Source organism: Vulpes lagopus, chromosome 10 (assembly GCF_018345385.1).
Source record: "Vulpes lagopus strain Blue_001 chromosome 10, ASM1834538v1, whole genome shotgun sequence".
Classification (NCBI taxonomy): Eukaryota; Metazoa; Chordata; class Mammalia; order Carnivora; family Canidae; genus Vulpes; species Vulpes lagopus.
Window position 1 is genome coordinate 50,194,720 of NC_054833.1, and position 19,918 is coordinate 50,214,637.

The following is a 19,918-nucleotide window of genomic DNA, read 5'->3' on the forward strand; positions in this document are numbered from 1 at the left end:
GTTTTGCCCTTTAAAAAAAAAAAAAAACTTTCAATTCTAAATAGCAACTAGACCAAGGAAGAAGGCTGTGTAAAGAACCATTATCTACCAAGAAGCAGCAGGCTGAAGACAGGATCTTCATAAATCTAACCTAAAGGAATTAAAGCAGCAAGAATTTTCACTAGCAAAGATTGCTCCCATCTGATACCTAAGATATTCAGAGTAACCTTCAGTAGATTAAGGCTCATAGAAATTGTCTTTTCACTTTATTTCAATTTATAAAATAAAGGACACTTTAAAAAAATTCTCTTCCTTATCTATTCCATAAAGTACCAGTATTTTCCACAAACCATAAACTCTTCAAAGTTGTCACAGTAGAAATTTTAACTACTTTGCATCTTCATCTTTGCTGTTGATCTAAACTGCTGCCAGTGTGCGATGCAAAGAATTGGCCTCTGCTGCCCCCCAGTGGAACCACCTTCTGCTATCTACATCACACAGTCTGAGATCAGTAAAGTAAGGCTCAGGAGAAATACCACTTCTGAGGGAATTATTTTACCTTGACTCTGGAAAAAAACAATAGTTACACATATATGAACTCATTTTTTTTTAAGTACTAGGCCCAACACTGGACTTGGACTCATGAACCTGAGATCAAGAGTGTGGCATGCTCTATTGACTGAGCCAGCTAGGCACTGACTCTCACCTTATCTACAGTTACATATAATTCACATCCTCCATCCACAGGCCTGTACTCTGCAAATAAAAGCATTAAAAAAAAAAAAAAAGGAGTGCAGTGCCTGGGAGGCTCAGTCAGTTAAGTGTCCAACTCTTGATCTCAGCTCAGGTCTTTGATCTCAAGGTTGTGAATTCAAGTACTGCACTGAACCCCACACCAGGCATGGAGCCTAATTTAAAAGTTATCTAATTTAAAAACAATTTTTTTTAAAAGAGGAGTCTAATGTATATACCTACTTTCTATTCCCAATTTTTGTTTTCAAATGGGCATTTTAAATGGAAATTTCAACTTTCCATAAGAAATGGAAAAGCCTTGGGATGCCTGAGTGGCTCAGAGATTTAGCCTCTGCCTTCCACCCAGGACGTGATCCTGGAGTCTCAGGATCGAGTCCCACTTTGGGGTCCCTGCATGGAGCCTGCTTCTCTCTGCCCATGTCTCTGCCTCTCTGTGTGTGTGTGTCTCTCATGAATAAATAAAATCTTTATAAAAAAAAAAGGGGGGGGGGGAATCCCTGGGTGGCGCAGCGGTTTGGCACCTGCCTTTGGCCCAGGGCGCGATCCTGGAGACCCGGGATCGAATCCCACGTCGGGCTCCCGGTGCATGGAGCCTGCTTCTCCCTCTGCCTGTGTCTCTGCCCCTCTCTCTCTCTCTCTCTCTCTCTCTCTCTCTCTGTGACTATCATAAATAACTAAAAAAAAAAAAAAAAAAAAACCATGGAAAAGCCTGGTTTTATGAATACCAAGAACTGCAGGCCCTAAAGACAATCATTTTTAAATACAATGCACCTCAGAATACAGCTTAATAAAATTATATTCATATTCCTTGCCTCACTTGTCTCTAAACGAGGTCATTCTGTTAAAAGGGGTGTGGATGGCTAAGGAAAAAAGATGAACTTTTCTCAATACTAAGGATCAAGAGAATTTCAGGTGAATAAATTAAAGTACTTCAAGACAAGTACCAGAATCACTACTTTCACTTAGCTAAAACACAGAAAGGAAAAACAGATTCCTCAAACCTTAGCTATTTTGCTACAAAGCACTGAATTCATTTCTCTCTATTCATATATTATAGCTCAATTCCACAACTAAACACTATCTGGCAACACAGTTTTAATTACAGCATAAACACAAGATTTTAATGAGTTTTAAATTTTAATTTAGCCTTTATTCAATTCAATTATCCCATCTCATGGCCCACAAAACTTTCTAATTATCTGTAAGCCCATTAATGGCAACTTTTAAACTGCTATTTCACTATTTTATTAAACTCAAGAAAAAATAAGCATTGCATATCCTAAACATTTCCACTAACTACTCATCTAAAAGAGCCGATTCAAAACATTTTTAATTGGTTATGAGGGATCAAACAGACTTGTACCTTAAAGATTAATAACAGCAGAAGTTGCATTACAATAGTTTTTCGAATTAGTATTTTCTCTTCAAATACAATTATAATGTTGCTGTACCTACTCTTCATCTCCAATGTCATTAGAACGATTTAATGTTCACCCTGGCATGTTCAACTACATAAAATTTTTAACAACCTCTCAGGAACCAAACACCCTGAAATATGCCTCTTTGGTGAACTGTTTTCTGATGCAATAAGATGATCCAATCATCTTCATAAAGGAACAATAATTTTAAAATACTATTTAAAAGTGTTCTATAGGGCAGCCTGGGTGACTCAGTGGTTTAGCATCACCTTCAGCCCAGGGCATGGTCCTGGGGACCCAGGACTGAGTCCCACATCAGGCTCCCTGCAAGGAGCCTGCTTCTCCCTCTGCCTGTGTCTCTGCCTCTCTCTCTCTCTCTCTCTCTCATGAATAAATAAATAAAATCTTAAAATTAATTAAAGTGTTCCATAAAGATACCTGCTTGCCCTATGTCAACACCAAACGGCACAACTAAACAAGTCTACGTGCCCCTGAAGCTATATGTTCGTGAAGGGTCATATTCCACTTTATCTAGAATGCAAATGTTCATGAATACGTGTACAAATTCATACATGCTACACGTTTACTGAAGAGCATGAAACATTCCACCAACCACTACTTATCACCTTCTGAGTATCTCACTATGTAAGATAACCCAAATGTGTACCCAATACAAAGATCACCAATACACCACCCACCTTCCTATAAAATGGAAAGCAAGATATCTGTTCTACCACTCAGGTCCCATTTCCTCATACCCCATTAGAAATCAAAATGGAAGAAAAAAGAAAGAAAATCAAAATGTCATCAGTCTACAGCCAACTGTGTCTGAAGGCACAATGACACCATATACAGAACCCACTTCTAACTCCATTGCTTATTCAAATTATATTGTTAATTGCAATACAAAGACTTACTTTTCACCCTGTAGCATATAAATCCTATTTTTAAATAGATTTTTCACTATTATACTAGCCTCTCTATTCACACTGATCAAAAGAAATGTGTTTGAGTACATTTTGATTATAGCCCATGTTTAATGGCCCACAAAATAAATGTAAATCGGTCAAAAAATGTTTAAGCAATCAAATATGTTATGAAAATTAAAAATGAAGGAAGAGCTCTGCTTCTTCCTAGGCTGCTAAAAGACTTGAGAAACCTTCATGTCAGCCAAAACATACTAAATTCACCAGATACAACCAAAAAAAAAATCTTTAAAGCAATCCAAAAAACGGGGCACCTGGGTGGCTGAGTGGTTGAGCATCTGCCTTTGGCTCAGGTCATGATCCCGGGGTCCTGGGATCAAGTCCCAGATCAGGCTCTCTGCGGGTGCCTGCTTCTCCCTCTGTCTCTCTCATAAATAAATTAAATATTTAAAAAAAAAAAAAACAAAAGCCATCCAAAAACTGTGGATTCGAAGAAATTTAAAATAACTACACACCAATGAGATTTACCAGATAAACAAGGGACAGGGGACACTTGGGGCTATTTGCTAAACGGGACACAAGGCAAGCCTGCTAGAGAATGGCAGTCATTGCTTGCAAGATGGTTTAAATCTTGGGTCTAGGGCAGCCCCAGGGGCCCAGCAGTTTAGCGCTGCCTCTCAGCACCGAGTGTGATTCTGGAGACCCGGGATGGAGTCCCACATCAGGCTCCCTGTGTGGAGCCTGCTTCTCCCTCTGCCTGTGTCTCTGCCTCTCTCTCTCTCTCCGTGTCTCTCATTAATAAATAAATAAAATCTTTTTTTAAATTTTTTTAAATTTAAAAAATTAAAAAATAAATCTTGGGTCTAAAGATCCTGTCATCCCTGGGAAACCATTCAGCTCAAGTTGCGACTTAAAAATCAGAAGTAACTGTTGGACATGCAGACCAACAGGTGGTGTCTCTGCCATCATCAAGGATCAATGTCTCACTGACAACCATGTTATAAACATGCATCCAATTACAATGAGAAAGTAAATGGTACAAGGTAAATGCAAAGAAACAGTCCGTCTGTGGCTAATCATAATTACTCATAACCCTATTATTATTTAGGTTGTTTCCAATTCTTAACCATTACAAAGGTCAATAAAATGAACATCTTTACTGAAACTTTACCCATCTCTGTTTTCTTAAGATCAGTTTCTGAATGTGGAACATGAAACAAAAGGAAGAACTCTCAGGCTTCAATAATCATTGCCAAATGCGACCTAGAAAGATGTTAACCACTTAGCACCCTATCAACAGCGTACATGTCTCAACTGCAACAGCAAAGAAACGAGTGGGCACACCTACCTGGCCGTTCTACCTGCTCTGTGAATGTACGTGTTGGCATCCTCTGGACAATCAAACTGAAGAACCCAATTCACAGCTGGGAAATCTGTACACAAAGAACATCAAGTTAGAAAATCAGTTTCAAGGGGATCCCTGGGTGGCTCAGTGGTTTAGCGCCACCTTCAGCCCAGGGCCTGATGCTGAAGACCCGAGATCGAGTCCCACATCGGACTCCCTGCATGGAGCCTGCTTCTCCCTCTACCTACGTCTGTTCCTCTTTCTGCGTCTGTCATGAATAAATAAATAAAATTTAAAAAAATAAAATAATAAAAAATTAAATTAACTGCATGAATCAAGAGATAATAAACAATTCTCCTTTGACAGTGTTTGAATATGAACATTATTTGTATCTGACACAGAACAGATTGCTTTGTGTCAGACAAATAATGAAATACCCTGGTATTTAATAACGTAAAAGAAACCACTTCTCATGACTCCTAGTGAACTATAAAACTTGTTTCCCAATTTAAATGAAACTTTACTTTCCTTGCTATTCCCATCTCCATTTGAATTAATGATGTCTAAGTCCCTTTTCTCATTTCTCAGCAATAATTATGCAGTACACACATATCTGGCTACAGAAGTTTTCATTTGTTTCCAGACAACTTAAAACAACTCCTTAAAACAACTATTCCCAACTCCTTAAAACAACTACCTTTAATCATCTGTGGATTTTACTGTTTGGATTTCAGATCAATTTCTATAACAGAGAAAAGGGCTCAGCACTAAACCAAAACAAAACCAAAAACAATATTGGGGGTACCAGAAGAAGAATGATACAGACGTAACAAAAGGAAATTTTTTTTTTTAAGATTTATTTATTTATTTATTTGTGATAGACAGAGAGAGGGAGGCAGAGACACAGGAGGAGGGAGAAGCAGGCTCCATGCGAGGAGCACAATGTGGGACTCAATCACCGGGACTCCAGGATCGCGCCCTGGGCCAAAGACAGGCACCAAACCGCTGAGCCACCCAGGGATCCCAACAAAAGGAAATCTTTGGCAATTTTTCTAAATTTGGTAAATTAAGAAGCACAGTGTAAGAATATCACCTCAAAATATAAAACTAAATACCAAAAAAAGACTAATAGAAATTTAAAGAGTTGCTCCTGAAGAGTGAGGAAGTATAGAGCCTACTAGGACTCCTACCTTATTATTATTATTATGTGATAATTCATTTTAAAAAAAGTTAATAAAGTTTTAAAACGGTACTGGTGTATTCTAAAGAAATTCAAGGATGCTTAAGAACAGAACGTCAGAATATTCATTGCACATTTTTAGAATAAAAAGACTTCAATGTTCATTATTCCAGGAATGGGTAAATTCATACCATGAGAAACTCTACAAAACACACTGGATTTTTATACATCAACATGGAAATATCTGGGGTGCCTGGCAGGCTCAGTTGGTGGAGTGATTCTTGCTTTTGGGACTGTGAGTTTGAGCCCCACATTGGATATAGGGATTTCTTAAAAAAAAAAAAAAAAAAAAGAAAAAGAAAAAGAAAAGACTTCAAAAGCCAAGTCCTATATTAGCATATATAACATTGTTCACATAAACTTTTTTATATACTCAATACTTTATGTATTGCTTATCAATACATTCATATAAACTTTTTAAAATAATCTAGAACAGAGGTTTTTGACATTTTTGTACTATAAATAAAGCCTATGAACCCCTTCTCAGAATGTTTTTAAATGCATAAAGTAAAACATATAGCAAGGAGTTATAAGCTTTTTTATTTACTGAAGTTTCTGATATAGTAATGTATATGCTTGTTTACTAATACATTAGACATCATTGTGGGTCTAATAAGTACCATAATATTGAAGTAGTACTGAGTATGAACTATACACAAAAATAACTGCAAATACTATAGAGTTATTTCAACCTAGAATTCTATTCCTATCCCCACTATCATTCAAGAATAGAAAATGAAGGATGCCTTGGTGGCGCAGTGGTTGAGTGTCTGTCTTTGGCTCAGGGCATGATCCTGGAGTTGCAGAATCGAGTCCCACATCGGGCTCCCTACAAGGAACCTGCTCCTCCCTCTATCTATGTCTGCCTCTCTCTCTGTGCCTCTCATGAATAAATAAATAAAATCTTAAAAAAAAATAGGAAATGTATGTAACAATTCAAATTGACTTCTTGTGCACCCTTACTGAAGCAGCTGTAAGAAAATGAGATTTTTAATTTTTTTTAATTAATTTTTTTAAGCAATCTCTATACCCAATGTGGGACACAGACCCACAACCCCAAGACCAAGAGTTACATGCTCCACCAACTGAGCCTGCAAGGCACCCTTAGAGAAAGACATTTAAAATTTTTTTTAATGGAATGAGAGAATAAATCAAGAAAGAGGAAGAAAGAGATCTGGATAGAAGCATCTCAGGATAACAAAAATGCAGGAGGATTATGGAGCAAGCAGTCTGGATAAGAGCTGGCAATGGAAGGCTGCAAGAGAGAAACAGGCTGTGTTTGAACTGTTAGAAAAGTAATAAGCATGGGACATCTGCTAGGACAGTTAAGAAAAATGATAACTAGGATCACAAACTAAGCAAATCTTAACTATTAACACAAAAGTACAAGATCAGAGACAACTGATACACAATTTCTCTCAGCAAACAATTACATGGCCAAACAAGGTAAATACAAAATGTTGAATTTACTAAAAGTCTTGGATAACAATATAGGCTAGAGAGCTTTAAAAATATATGCATACTTGGCTAAGGCCTTCAGTCACATGGGAATGAACAGATATGATGTCTGAGATATGCTTTAAAATACTCCAAGACAAACAAGCAGACAGGAAGAAAAAGGGGACCACAAAAAAAATCATCACTAAAGCTGGGTAATATTGGGCATATTCTTCATGTGTGTTTAATATCTGCTGCAGTCATTAACAAATAAACTGAAAATTTTAAAATACTACCTATTTTCTTGTCTTGTATTCATCTCTCTACATCCTGTAATTCATTTCCATACCCCATTCCACAACCACAAAGCTACCAACTGTAAAATAGTATCAATGGGCTTCTTGAAAGCTTCAATACATTATGTTTTTTTTTTTTTTTTTTAAATTTTTATTTATTTATGATAGTCACAGAGAGAGAGAGAGAGGCAGAGACACAGGCGGAGGAAGAAGCAGGCTCCATGCACCGGGAGCCCGACGTGGGATTCGATCCGGGGTCTCCAGGATCGCGCCCTGGGCCAAAGGCAGGCGCCAAACCGCTGCGCCACCCAGGGATCCCTACATTATGTTTTTAAAATGAAAACACTTGGTAAAAAAAAAATTGACTTCAAATTTTCTTGTTAAGTTGTCATATTTTACCAAGTTTCCAATTTTCAAAGAAACAAGCATAGTTTTTCCTCCTATCCTTAAAAAACCTTTATCCTCATTTGATTGTGGGGGGGTCCTCAGGATTCTAGAATTATTTTCATAAACAATAAGCAAAGACAAAAATACAACCAAAATTTTCACCAATGTAGCCTTAATTCAATTTACTTGTTTTTCTAAGAAAAAGTGGCCCAATTATTCGAGTGAAACAATTTGAATTCCCAAATCCATCCATTTATAAGCAAATTCTATATCCCATGATCCCAGAATATTTTCTGCTAAGCTCTTACCCAGCCCCCTGGCAGCGATATCAGTAGCAAAGAGCACTGCAGATCTCTTCCGGACAAATTCATTGTAGACTTCCATTCTTCTCATCTGTTGCTGGCGGCCATGCAGGGCAAGGATAGAGATGCCAGGACGTAGCCGGCAGAACACTCGGTACAGATACTGAACCTGGGCACGAACAGAGAAAGAAGTTTGGTTCTTCCAGATAGCAGCAGCACAGCAAGCTGAGATGAACAGCAAAACTGCTTTAAGGAGTACAAGTTTCACTAATTAAAAAAAGCAGAGAAAGGGAAATGCAGTCTAGAATTGAGGTCTTCAAACATTTTTTGCTCACATTATGTCCTGTGAGAATTTTTTAAAAACTATGCTCCCCTTTTGTTTTCGACTTGATAGCTGACATTTTTCCAAATGTAACTAGCTGCAAAAAATGTAATTTCTGATATATTAAATGTTCAGAATTTAAAATAAACTTCTTATACATGTACCCAGTAGATTCTAAGTAGCAGAGCAATTTGATATCCACAATCATTTTTAAAATACGTAAAAATAATGAAGACCATGGGTCATCTATGTGGCTTAGTTGCTTAAATGTCTGTCTGCCTTGGGCTCAGGTCACGAACACAGCATCCTGGGATGGAGCCCCACAAGGGCTCCCTGTCACAGGGGAGTCTGCTTCTCCCTCCCCCTGCTCTTGTGCTCTCTCGAGCTCTCTTGCTCTCCCTCTCAAATAAATAAAATCTTTAAGAAAATAAATAATAAAAGCCATGCCTGTGTGAAAGAAGGTCCTAAACTTTGCTGTGAACTTAAAACTGCCATAAAAAAATTAAGTCCTAGAAAAAAATTAAAGACAAAATAAACTCCTCAAGACAAAGAAATTTTGCATTTTTTTCCTTCCTGAACTCCTATGTCAACTTTCTGACCCCACAGAACTTTATTTTAAGTTTAATGCTTCAAAGTCTTTTGATTATCTTAAACTTTTTACAACTTTCTACAATAAAGCATTAAAAATTTTCAGGCTGAGCTACTACTACATTAGTGTAGAACTGACCAGAACAAGTAATGTTAGAATTGGATAAAAAGAAAAACAAAGAGGTGCCTGGATGGCTCAGTCAGTTAAGCGTCTGCCTCCAGCTCAGGTCATGATATCAGGGTCATGGAACTGAGGCCCTGCAGCAGGCTCCCTGCTCAGCAGGGAGTATTCTTGAGATTCTCTCTCTCCATCTCCTTCTGCACCCCCCACATGCATGCTCTCTCTAAATAAATAAATATTTTTAAAAAACAAAAGGCAAAACAAACTAATAGATAATAATTTTGTTATACAACATTGGATATTATTACATCTCTTCATATATGGAAGTAAATGGAACTGATTGTTACTTCTCTTTAGTTTAAATGATAATAAATGAATACTAATTGGTACACTGAGGTAGAGTATCGTATTATTTTATTCCTATTTTCTCTAATATGCATGTTAGGAAAATCTCTTCACAAAAATGCAGAACACGTACTGGAAGAACTGTGGTACACTGTTGGTGGGAACACAAACTGGTATAGCCACTGTGGAAAATAGTGTGGAGGTGGGCAGCCCTGGTGGCTCAGCAGTTTAGCACCACCTTCAGCCCAGGGTATGATCCTGGGGACCCGGGATCGGGTCCCACGTCAGGCTCCCAGCATGGAGCCTGTTTCTCCCTCTGCCTGTGTCTGCCTCTCTCTCTCTCTCTGATGAATAAATAAATAAAATCTTAAAAAAAAAAAAATAGTGTGGAGGTTCCTCAAAAAATTAAAAATAGAATTACCATATGATCCAGCAATTCCACTACAGGGTATTTACCCAAAGTAAACAAAATACTAATTCAAAAAAATACATGCATCCCTGTTTATTACAGCATTGTTTACAATAGCCAAGACAGGGTAAGCACAGTGTCCCTGCAGAAAAAAATGGATAAAAAATAGGCAATACATATATACAATGGAATATTACTCAGCCATAAAAAAGAATAAGATCTTCCATTTGCAACAACATGGATGGATTTACAAGGTAAAATATTAAGTGAAATAAGTCAGAGAAAGATATAAGCCATATGATTTCACCAATGTGGAATTTAAGAGAACAAGCAAACAAAGGCAGAAACAGACAAAAAAAACCATACTCTTAAATATGGAGAACTAGTGGTTGCCAGAGGGTGGGTGGGTTAAACAGGTGAAGGAGATTAAGTACACTTACCGTGGTGAGCAGTGAGTTAATATACAGAATTATTGAACCACTATATTACACACCTGAAACTAATGTAACTCCATATGTAAAATTATACTGGAATTTTAAAAATAAGTTCAAAAAAAGAAAAGAAAAGAAAATGTACTGGAAAGAACCTTACTTCTTTGAACGCCTATATTTCTTTCTTTTTTTTTTTTTTTTAAGATTTTATTTATTCATGAGAGACACAGAGAGAGAGAGAAAGAGAGGCAGAGACACAGGCAGAGGGAGAAGCAGGCTCCATACAGGGAGCCCGATGTGGGACTCGATCCCAGGACTCTAGGGTCACACTCTGGGATGAAGGCAGCGCTAAACCGTTGAGCCACCCAGGCTGCCCTAAATGCCTATATTTCAAAATGATGATAAATAAAATTTATAATAATCCATCAACTAGTAAGTCCATTAAGTCTCCCTACAAATTCTATTATAAGTAAAGAATGTAAGCCAACTAAATTTGTTGGCTTGTTCTTAAAGCCATTCACTTTCTAAACAGCAATCCCCCTGGTGCCAGGAAGGTTCTCAGGTCCTAAGACAATGTACCAGTAGGATTAGATATAGTCGGACTTGTGCCTTTCTTTTGCAGTTTTAAAAGGGCTATCATGAAAAGGGTAGAGGAGAAAGGTGAACCTGCAGATGACAGATACAGGTAAACTAAGCTCAAAAAAGTGCATATGTAAACTTAGAGGTGTGAACAGAGTTCATGAAAATTTTTCTGCAGTTTCCGTCTCCAGAGTCAAAACTGATTGAATTCTTGCTCTTGAAAAAAACTCACTGAGGCAGATGATTTTCTAAGATCATTCTGGCTAGAATGTACAATAACTATAGGAAAGAAACTGTGAGAATGAAGAGACCAGCCACAAGTAAGAGAAAGGTTAGTATAGCTTAGACTTAGCTGTAGCATGAGGTGTGGTGAGAGGAGGTAGAGGTAATGAGAGTTATCAAAATATTGACAATAAGCTGAAGACAGGCAACAATTAAGGATTCAGTCATTTAGAATGGGGAAGAGATGGAAGGGAATAATCCTCAGGATATGAAATCTTAAATTGTTCTTATTTTAAACTTGAGATGCCCTCAAGACACTCAACTGGAAATCTCTAGTATTCAAGTGGATACATAACTCTGGGGCTCAGGAGAGTGATCAGGGCTTGAGATGTCAGTGTGGCAGTTGTTAGAACACAAATGGCATTTAAAGCCATGGAAATGAAGAGGTTTCCTAAAAAAGACAGAGTACAACAGAAAGACCACCACTTATCTTCCCCATAAGCTGGAGGGAAACTTAATGGCATATTTACCACACTAAGTATTCAAAAACCCATAAATCTAGAATCTATCTACTATATGCCAACAACTATATATCCTCAGGTAATCTTAAATATAGAGAGGAAAGTGACATAAAAATCACTTAAGGTCCCTTCTCTTTAAGGGAAGAGACAAGTATTCTTATTTATCACTGAATCCTTTATTCACAGCAAACGGCTAATATTAAACAAATGTGTAACTGCATTAAAGACATACACACTATAGAATGATAGGGGAGGAACCCACTGATTCTAACAAGGAGTTCCAGAGTATTAGAGAAGGATCTCCAGATGTAACATTTGAGCTTAGCCTCAAAGGACATCCACCACTCCCTCAGCCATTAGTGTAAAGGAATGCAGAGAGGGCATGCCTGAGAGCATCAGGGCATCAAAGCATGGAAATATATAGCATATTCAGTTCAGTATTCATAGAGGGTGGGTGTCAGATTATAAAGACCTGTGGTTCGTCTGGCCATTCAATGGTTTGTTCTACCAGTATTCACTGAGGGATACTACACCTGTTTCTCATATTCTTTACCATGTCTAGCACTGTATTTATTAAAACAGAAGAAACTGCTATTTATCTAACTGAAACTTACTATTTTAAAAGGGATGATTCAACATCAATTACTTAATCATTCAGTACCTCTTTACAACTGGAGAAAAATACAATACTTTTCTTCTTCAGGTGGCTTCTCAAAAAGGAATATAACACACTTATTTTTTGCTGCAGCTCACAAACTATGTAGTTCTGTTCCAACGTGGCAGGGGTGCTTATGGAAATAAGAGGAAAAAAAACATTAAAAATATGCCATATCAGTTAACTTTAAAATCCAGACCCACCAAAAAAGAAAAAAAATTAGTAAACTATTAACAGCAGCATGCCTCTCCAACAAATTTCTCATACATACATACATACATACATACACATACTGCGAAAGAGAACTTCTTAGAAATTAAAAATAGAATCAGTTATCACAATTTTGCAAATCATAATGAAATAAAGGATCTAGGCAATAACCATCACTGGCTGCTAAAACTTTAAGGTTAAAAAGCTATCATTCCTGCCATAAAGGGGTTGTCCATATCAGATTAACATTTGAAAAAAAAAAAAAACATTTTGATGGCCTCTAGTGCTAATATAAAGCCTGGATTTAGCATAAAACAAAAACAACAGAAGGCATCAGAGAGCAAGCAAGGTGTCTAAGGACTTAAAGTACAGAAAAATAAACAGACATGCCCTGAGGCAAGCCCCAGAGTAATTTCCACTTTTCCTTCAAAGCATCTGCTGATTTGCAAGGCAGGTGTGAGGTGGAATAGCAACCTTCTGCCTAAATACAGCAGTCCAAAATCCCAGAGAGAAGGAACCAAAAAAAAAAAAACACTGCATCTTAAATTCTTCATTCAATTGTCCCACAAGAAGTGTGACAACTCCTAAACACATACGCACCAGAATGAGTGAAAACAAGCAAAAAGCAAGAACTGGGAAGCTCAGAGCTGACCAGAGATCCTGGCACTCTCAGGGCTCTGAAGTTCAGAGCCTGCCAGGATGGAAGTGCTCTGGTAAATACCCACACCTTTCAGGTGAGACCTCCTGAAGGTCCATAACCAGCCAGGGCTCTAAGCAGAACAGAAATACAACAGTCCCAGAGTCTAAAAGCCAGGGTAGCCCAGATCAGGGTCATCTGTCCTTACAACACCTACCTGCCAACAAACAAACAAACGAATGAATGAATGAATAAATGAATGAATGAATAAACGAATGAATAATAAATAAATAAATAAATAAATAAATAAATAAATAAATAAAATCATTCATGGTTTAACTAAGAATCAAAGATAAGAAAATCCTAAACAATACACAATACCTTCAAAGGAACAAGAAAATTGTAGCTAAATCTGACATAACAAAAGTTATGTTAGACCAACAGAAAGGTATCTGTGAAGAAAAAACCTGCCAAGATATCCTTCAAGAGTAAAGAAGAAATAAAGAAGTTCTCAGAAAAGTCCAAACAGAATTTTTCCATTAGTAAACCTAAACTAAGAATAAAAGGAAATTCTTTTAAGAAATAAAAATATCATAAAGAATAACTATTTGGATAGATCTAAATAAATATTCGTGTTTCAAAAAGTAATTACTAACAGCTTATGGAGTTTAAAATGTATGAAACTAAAATACTTCACAATGAAGACACAGTGGAAAGGGGTAAAGACTATTACCTATTATGGTAAGTCACAGGTCAATGAACTAAATTCTCCAGTTGCAAAGGAATTAACCTACCTGATAAAACCATATGTTGCTTACAAAGTCAAATCTATAACATAAGGGCATATATAATGTACAGAGTAAGTGAACAGAGAAAGACTCACCATGCAAACATGAACCTAGAGAAAGCTGCTATAGGGAGACTAAGATCAAACTAGACTTCAAGGCAAAAAGCATTAGTAAAGATAAAGAGCAACATTTCCTAATGGTTAATTACGCTAACAGGAAATGTAATATTACATTTGTATGCACCTAATAACATAAGCTCAGCATATCCATCTTGAATTTGAAATGGTTCATAATTCACCACAGAATTCAACTTATATTCACCGTAAAACAGCAAATTACCATGATCTAAAGACAACAATTTTTTCTCAAAGAAAAAAAAAATCATTAGAAGCACCATCTCACTACAATAGCAATATAAAGAAAACATACTGGTATACTGTTTCTAAGTATACTCTAATACACAACTTCAGAAAGATCTAACTTTTAAATTACTTTTCTGGTCCTTCACAATTTGAGAGCAGATATTCTATAGTGCCTTAATTTTTTTTTTTTTTAGCGGGAAGCAAATCAAGTTTATTGAACAATAGTACAAAACTCCAAAAGAGGGAGGGGACCCAAGACAGTGGCCCTTAAAAATATTCTTGACTATGATTTTCCTATGGTGTATTAACCAAATTAATAGCTAGAGAAGAAACTTCAATAATGACATGAGACAAAATTCACAAGTCTGTTTTTTGTAGCGCTCTGGTGAACAGGAGATTAGAGATTGCCACAGTCATTACCATACAGCCTGCAGTTGTCAATTATGTCACTGGAGACATGGTTTCTGAAAGCCCCATTTTTTATAAGTGATGGAGCTGCATTTCAAAAATCATTTATGGGGGTGCCTAGGTGGCTCAGTCAGTTAAGTGTCTGACTTTTAGTTTGGGGCAGATCATGATCTCAGGGTCATGATACTGAGTTCTGCAATGCACTCCACACTCAGTGCAGGGTCGATTTGAGATTCTCTCTCTCTCTCCCTCTACCCTTCCCCCCCACTCATGCTCTCTTTCTAAAACAATAAAATTTTTAAAAAATCATCTATGAAATGAATAGTATTTGCATTCAATTTTTTCTAACTGATCTATAGATAATAGCTCATTGTTATCTACAGAAATTGGCAACAAGGGTACTATGTACAATTAACTTATGCACAGTTTTAGAGACTACCTAATGATTAAAAAATTTGTGTCCTGTAAAAACACTAAAGAGTCTTGAAAATAGGCAGAAAACAAATAGAAAAAGAACAGAGAAAATCTAAAGACCTAGACAATCTTTAGATTATTAACTGTACCAAGAATTTCAATAGCTATCTCAATACAACCTTATAAACAAGGACCACTGTCTACTCCACTAAGCTAAGGAGTAAACTACCTCAAGAATCTCTTGCTATGCCACTCTCGAGTTCTTGATGACCAAAGATACCAAAGTTCATCAATTAAGATCACCTGGAAGCACGGAGTCTGGCCTCTCCTAAGGCTATCTTTAATCCTAGACATCTATTAGCGGAACCAAGTTAATGTGGATCTCAAGGCCCATATTCCCAACACTTGAAAACTTTCCAAGTGGATAACCCAGCATTTTCCCCAATCTATTTCTTTTTAGACTAACATTTCATAGGAAGAAAGAGAAGTTATGATAGAGATAATGGTAGGGTTGAATCCATATTGAGACCTTGACTAGAAAATATTTCTACAAGTCAGGTATGTTCACAGTCTACAATGATACATACACAAACTTCCACTTGTGTCAAAATACTCTTTAAAATCTATTTCCCCAAACCCATTTCCCACACAGCCACACAACCCCATTGCCCCTCATTTTATGCAGAAGTAGTTATTAATAAATAGCTGTTAACATGTTAACATCTTACAGAAAGATATTTGTACCTCAGACCACATTTTGAAAAAGACAGCATTAGAGTATTCCAACATTTAAATGTGCATCAAATATTTAAATAATTTTAAATAGTATATCTTATTCTGCTTCCCACAATTCATAACCCATAAAATGATGTCTAGTTTCCTAAAAAAGCATTAATTTAAAATGTTGAATTATTATATTAAAAAGAACATTGATTTTCCTGACTAAATCAAATATGGTTTCAAATAGTACATACCTATATTTTGCTTTTTCATGAACCCAGATATACTCAGGGTTTTTCAAACTCAAGCGTGCAAGGTCCTTTACAGATTTGGTTTGTGTCGCTGAAAAAAGTAAAGTCTGACGTTTCTTGGGAAGATTTTCAATAATAGCATTCATGGTGTCAGCAAAGCCCATATCCAAGATTCTATCTGCTTCATCAAGAACTAAAAAGAGAAAATTCAAGATGAACTACAGTATTTAAAATATACATTAGGCTAAATGTAATCTAGTATCCTGCACAGGATTCTAGAAGAGAAAAAAAGGTCATTAGTGGAAAAAGTGGTGAAATCCAACTAAAGTCTGTAATTTATATAACGATCAATGTTAATCTTCATTTTAACAAAAGTACCACAGTTGTGTAAGACATTATACTATGGAAACTGGGGAGGGGCATAAAGGAACTCCCTGTATTATCACTGCACCTGTAATCTAGAACTATTCCAAAGTACAGAGCTGTTCAGAAAAAAATAGCTATATTAGGTAATATCATCAAAAGTGCATATATCTTAAAAGATAAATTCTTAGCAGTGTCAACTACTGATGTATCTAATTTCATATACAACTACTTAAATTCTTCTGACCATTTGTTTAAAAAAAGTCTAGTACTCTCTGGGTTTAGAATCCCTATGCCAAAATATTGTTTCAAGTTATTTCTCAGATGTTTTATTACATAAATATTAAGATTAAAAATTTCTATCATTAGGACACCTGCGTGGCTCCATGTTGGGCGCCCCACAGGGAGCCTGCTTCTCCTTCTGCCTATGTCTCTGTGCCTCTCTGTGTGTCTCTCATGAATAAATAAATATTTTAAAAATAAATAAATAAAGGAAAAAATAAAATAAAAATTTGTCATTAAAATTTATGAGGTTTCTCTCCTAGGTCTCAGATTGTTTCATTGGAAATTCATTAGACTCACCTAACATTTGGAGATTGGTAGCATGAAAACATATCGTCTCGTCCATGTGTTGAAGAAGTCGACCCGGAGTGCAAACAAGTATATTTATGTTATTGATCCTCTCAGCTTCATGTTTCAGATCCTGAAAACAGTTGTTTCTTTTGATTACACAGACACATCATGAGCAGCCTGTATATCAAAACTATAAAAGCCATCTGCATGTATCATTTCATCATAGCAAGTAGCTATGCTACAAAGAGACAGGATTTCCCCCTTCTATTTCTGCAACATGTCCAAATTTCTGGGCAAACAAAAGTCCTAAGTGAAGTCCTAAAGAGCTCAGAGTGCACTAGATTCTTAATTATACCCAGGATTCTGAGGCCAAGAAAAATTTTCTATAAATGCTCCAAGTCTTCAATTCTCTTTACATCTGCCAAAACTGACTTACCATGGAATCACTGCCGTTATTTAAGCCAGAACCCAGAGGCAGTGGGGAAGCTCTCCAACAACATTCACTGCACTTTGTGGGTTGGGGGGTGGGGAGGGGGGTGGAAGAGGGAGTGGGCTGAGCACTCTATGTTCTAGAACTTGTGTCCTTGAAACAAGAACCACAGAATGTTAGTCCTTAAAGATGGGTGACAGGTACATGAATATGTAAGGTTTGTAATGCTACTCTTCCTTTGTGTATGTCTGCATATCAATTCAAGAGTTCAAGTATTATCTTCACAGTCTAGAAGAAACTCCAGTAGAAACAAGTATTCCAGGTATACTAGAAAGTAGAGCACAAGTTGCACAGCAGGTTCCACCATGAGCTAAAATCAACATTCCTCAAAACCATCTTCTACTCCAAAAAGCTAGAGTATCAGACAAAACTTACTTTAAAACAATGACCATAACAAAAGACAAAAAAAGGTATTACATAATGATAAAGGTATCAACCCGAAAAGAGGATATAACATTCGTAAATATTTTGCACCAAACATAGAGGCACCTAAACACAAAAAATATTAACAGACATAAAGGGAGAAATAGATAGCAATACACAAATAGTAGGGGACTTTAAGACCCCACTTACATATGGATTATCTGGACAGAAAACAAATGAGAAAACACTGGACTTAATACATTAGAGGTGCCTGGGTGGCTCAGTTGGTTAATCATCTGCCTTCAGTTCAGGTCATGATCTGAATCTGGGGATCAAGTCCCACGTCTGGTTCCCTGCTCAGTGGGGAGTCTGCTTCTCCCTCTGCCCCCTCCCCTGCTCACATGTGCATGCTCTCTCTCTCAAATGAGTAAATAAAATCTTTAAAAAACAAAAACATCATCAGATCACATCTACTTAACAGGTATATACAAAACATTTCATCTAAAACTGCAGAATACACATACTTTTCGAGTGTAAATATAACCTTCTCCAAAACAGATCACATGTTAAGCCACAAAACAAATCTCAAATTGAAGATTGAAATCATTATCAACCATCACAGTGATACAGGCCTAACTCAAAAAAAAAACAAGAAAAATCTCAAGATAAACAATTTAACTTTATACTGACAGGTAACAGAAAATGAACGGCTAAAGCCCCAAGTTATTAGAAGTAAGAACATAAAGATCAGAGTGGAAATAAATGAGATAGAGTCTCAAAAAACAATAGAAGGGGCACCTGGGTGGCTCAGTCAGTGAAGCATCTGCCTTCAACTCAAGTCATGATCCCGAGGTCCTAGGATCAAGCCCAGTGTTGGGCTCCCTGCTCAGCAGGGAGTCTGCCTGTCCTTCTCCCTCTGCCTCTCTTCTATCTCCTCCTCTCTCTCTCAAGTAAAGTCTTTAAAAAAAAAAAAAAGAATGAAAGCTGGTTTTGTGAAAAGACTTTTTAAAAAACACTCATCAAGAAAGAGAAAAATCCCCCCAAAAAATTACAAATGAAGTTACAACCAATACCACAGAAATACAAATTATAAAAAACTAGAATTACAACAAGCTGAGAAATCTAGGTAACAACAAATTCCTAAAAACACTCAACTTTCTAAGACTGAATCACAGAGAAATAGATAACCTGAAAAGACTAATTACAAGTAATGAAACAGAATCAATAATTTTAAAACTCCCAAAAAACAAAAGTCCAGGACCAGGCAGCTTCACAGGTTAAGTTCTAATATTGAAAGAAGAGTTAGTACCTATCTTCCTCAAACAGTTCCCAAAAATTGAAGAGGAATGCACACTCCCAAACTCATTTCATATGACCAGCATCACCCAGATACCAAAACCAGATAATAACACCACAAAAAAAGAAAACTATAGATCACTATCTCTGATAAACACAGATGCAAAAACCCTCAGCAAAATATTAGCAAACCCAGACTTAATACAATCCCTATCAAAATCCCAACAGCATTTTTCACTGAACTAGAAAAAATAATCCTAAAATTTGTATGGAATCACAAAAGACCTTGAGTAGCCAAAGCAATCTTAAAACAAACAAAAAAAAAAAAAAAAAAACAGAAGTATCACAATTCCAGATTTCAAGTTATGCTAAAACAGTATGGTATTGGCATAAAAACAGACACACAGATCAAAGGAATAATACCCTGAAATCAACCCACAATGATATGGCTAATTAATTTTTGACAAAGTAGGAAAGACTATCCAATGGAAAAAAATCAATCTCTCTAAGAAGTAGTATTTGGAAAACCAGACAGCCACATGCAAAAGAATTAAACTAGAGCTATTTCTTATACCATATACAAAAATAAACTCAAAATGGATTAGAGACCTAAATGTGAGACCTGAAACCATAAAAATTCTTGAAGAGAGCACAGGCAAATCTCTGACATCAGCCATAGCAACATTTTTCTAGATGTGCCTAAGGCAAGTAAATTAAAAGCAAACTACTGAGACTATATCAAAATAAACTGAGACTATGTCAAAATA

The 19,918-nt window shown here is 36.5% G+C and overlaps 1 protein-coding gene across 2 annotated transcripts in view; it reads right to left on the minus strand.

Moving 5' to 3' along the window:
* The window catches only part of DDX10 (DEAD-box helicase 10), a 253,969-nt gene that overhangs the window by 219,136 nt on the left and 14,915 nt on the right, over positions 1–19,918 (minus strand). For both annotated transcript variants that reach the window (XM_041772524.1, XM_041772525.1), the window contains exons 5-9: positions 17,012–17,132; positions 16,070–16,259; positions 12,283–12,409; positions 8,090–8,252; positions 4,425–4,509 (exon numbers count right to left, since the gene is read on the minus strand). In XM_041772524.1, coding sequence (XP_041628458.1) covers positions 4,425–4,509; positions 8,090–8,252; positions 12,283–12,409; positions 16,070–16,259; positions 17,012–17,132 — 686 coding nt within the window. The remainder of the gene's footprint in view (positions 1–4,424; positions 4,510–8,089; positions 8,253–12,282; positions 12,410–16,069; positions 16,260–17,011; positions 17,133–19,918) is intronic.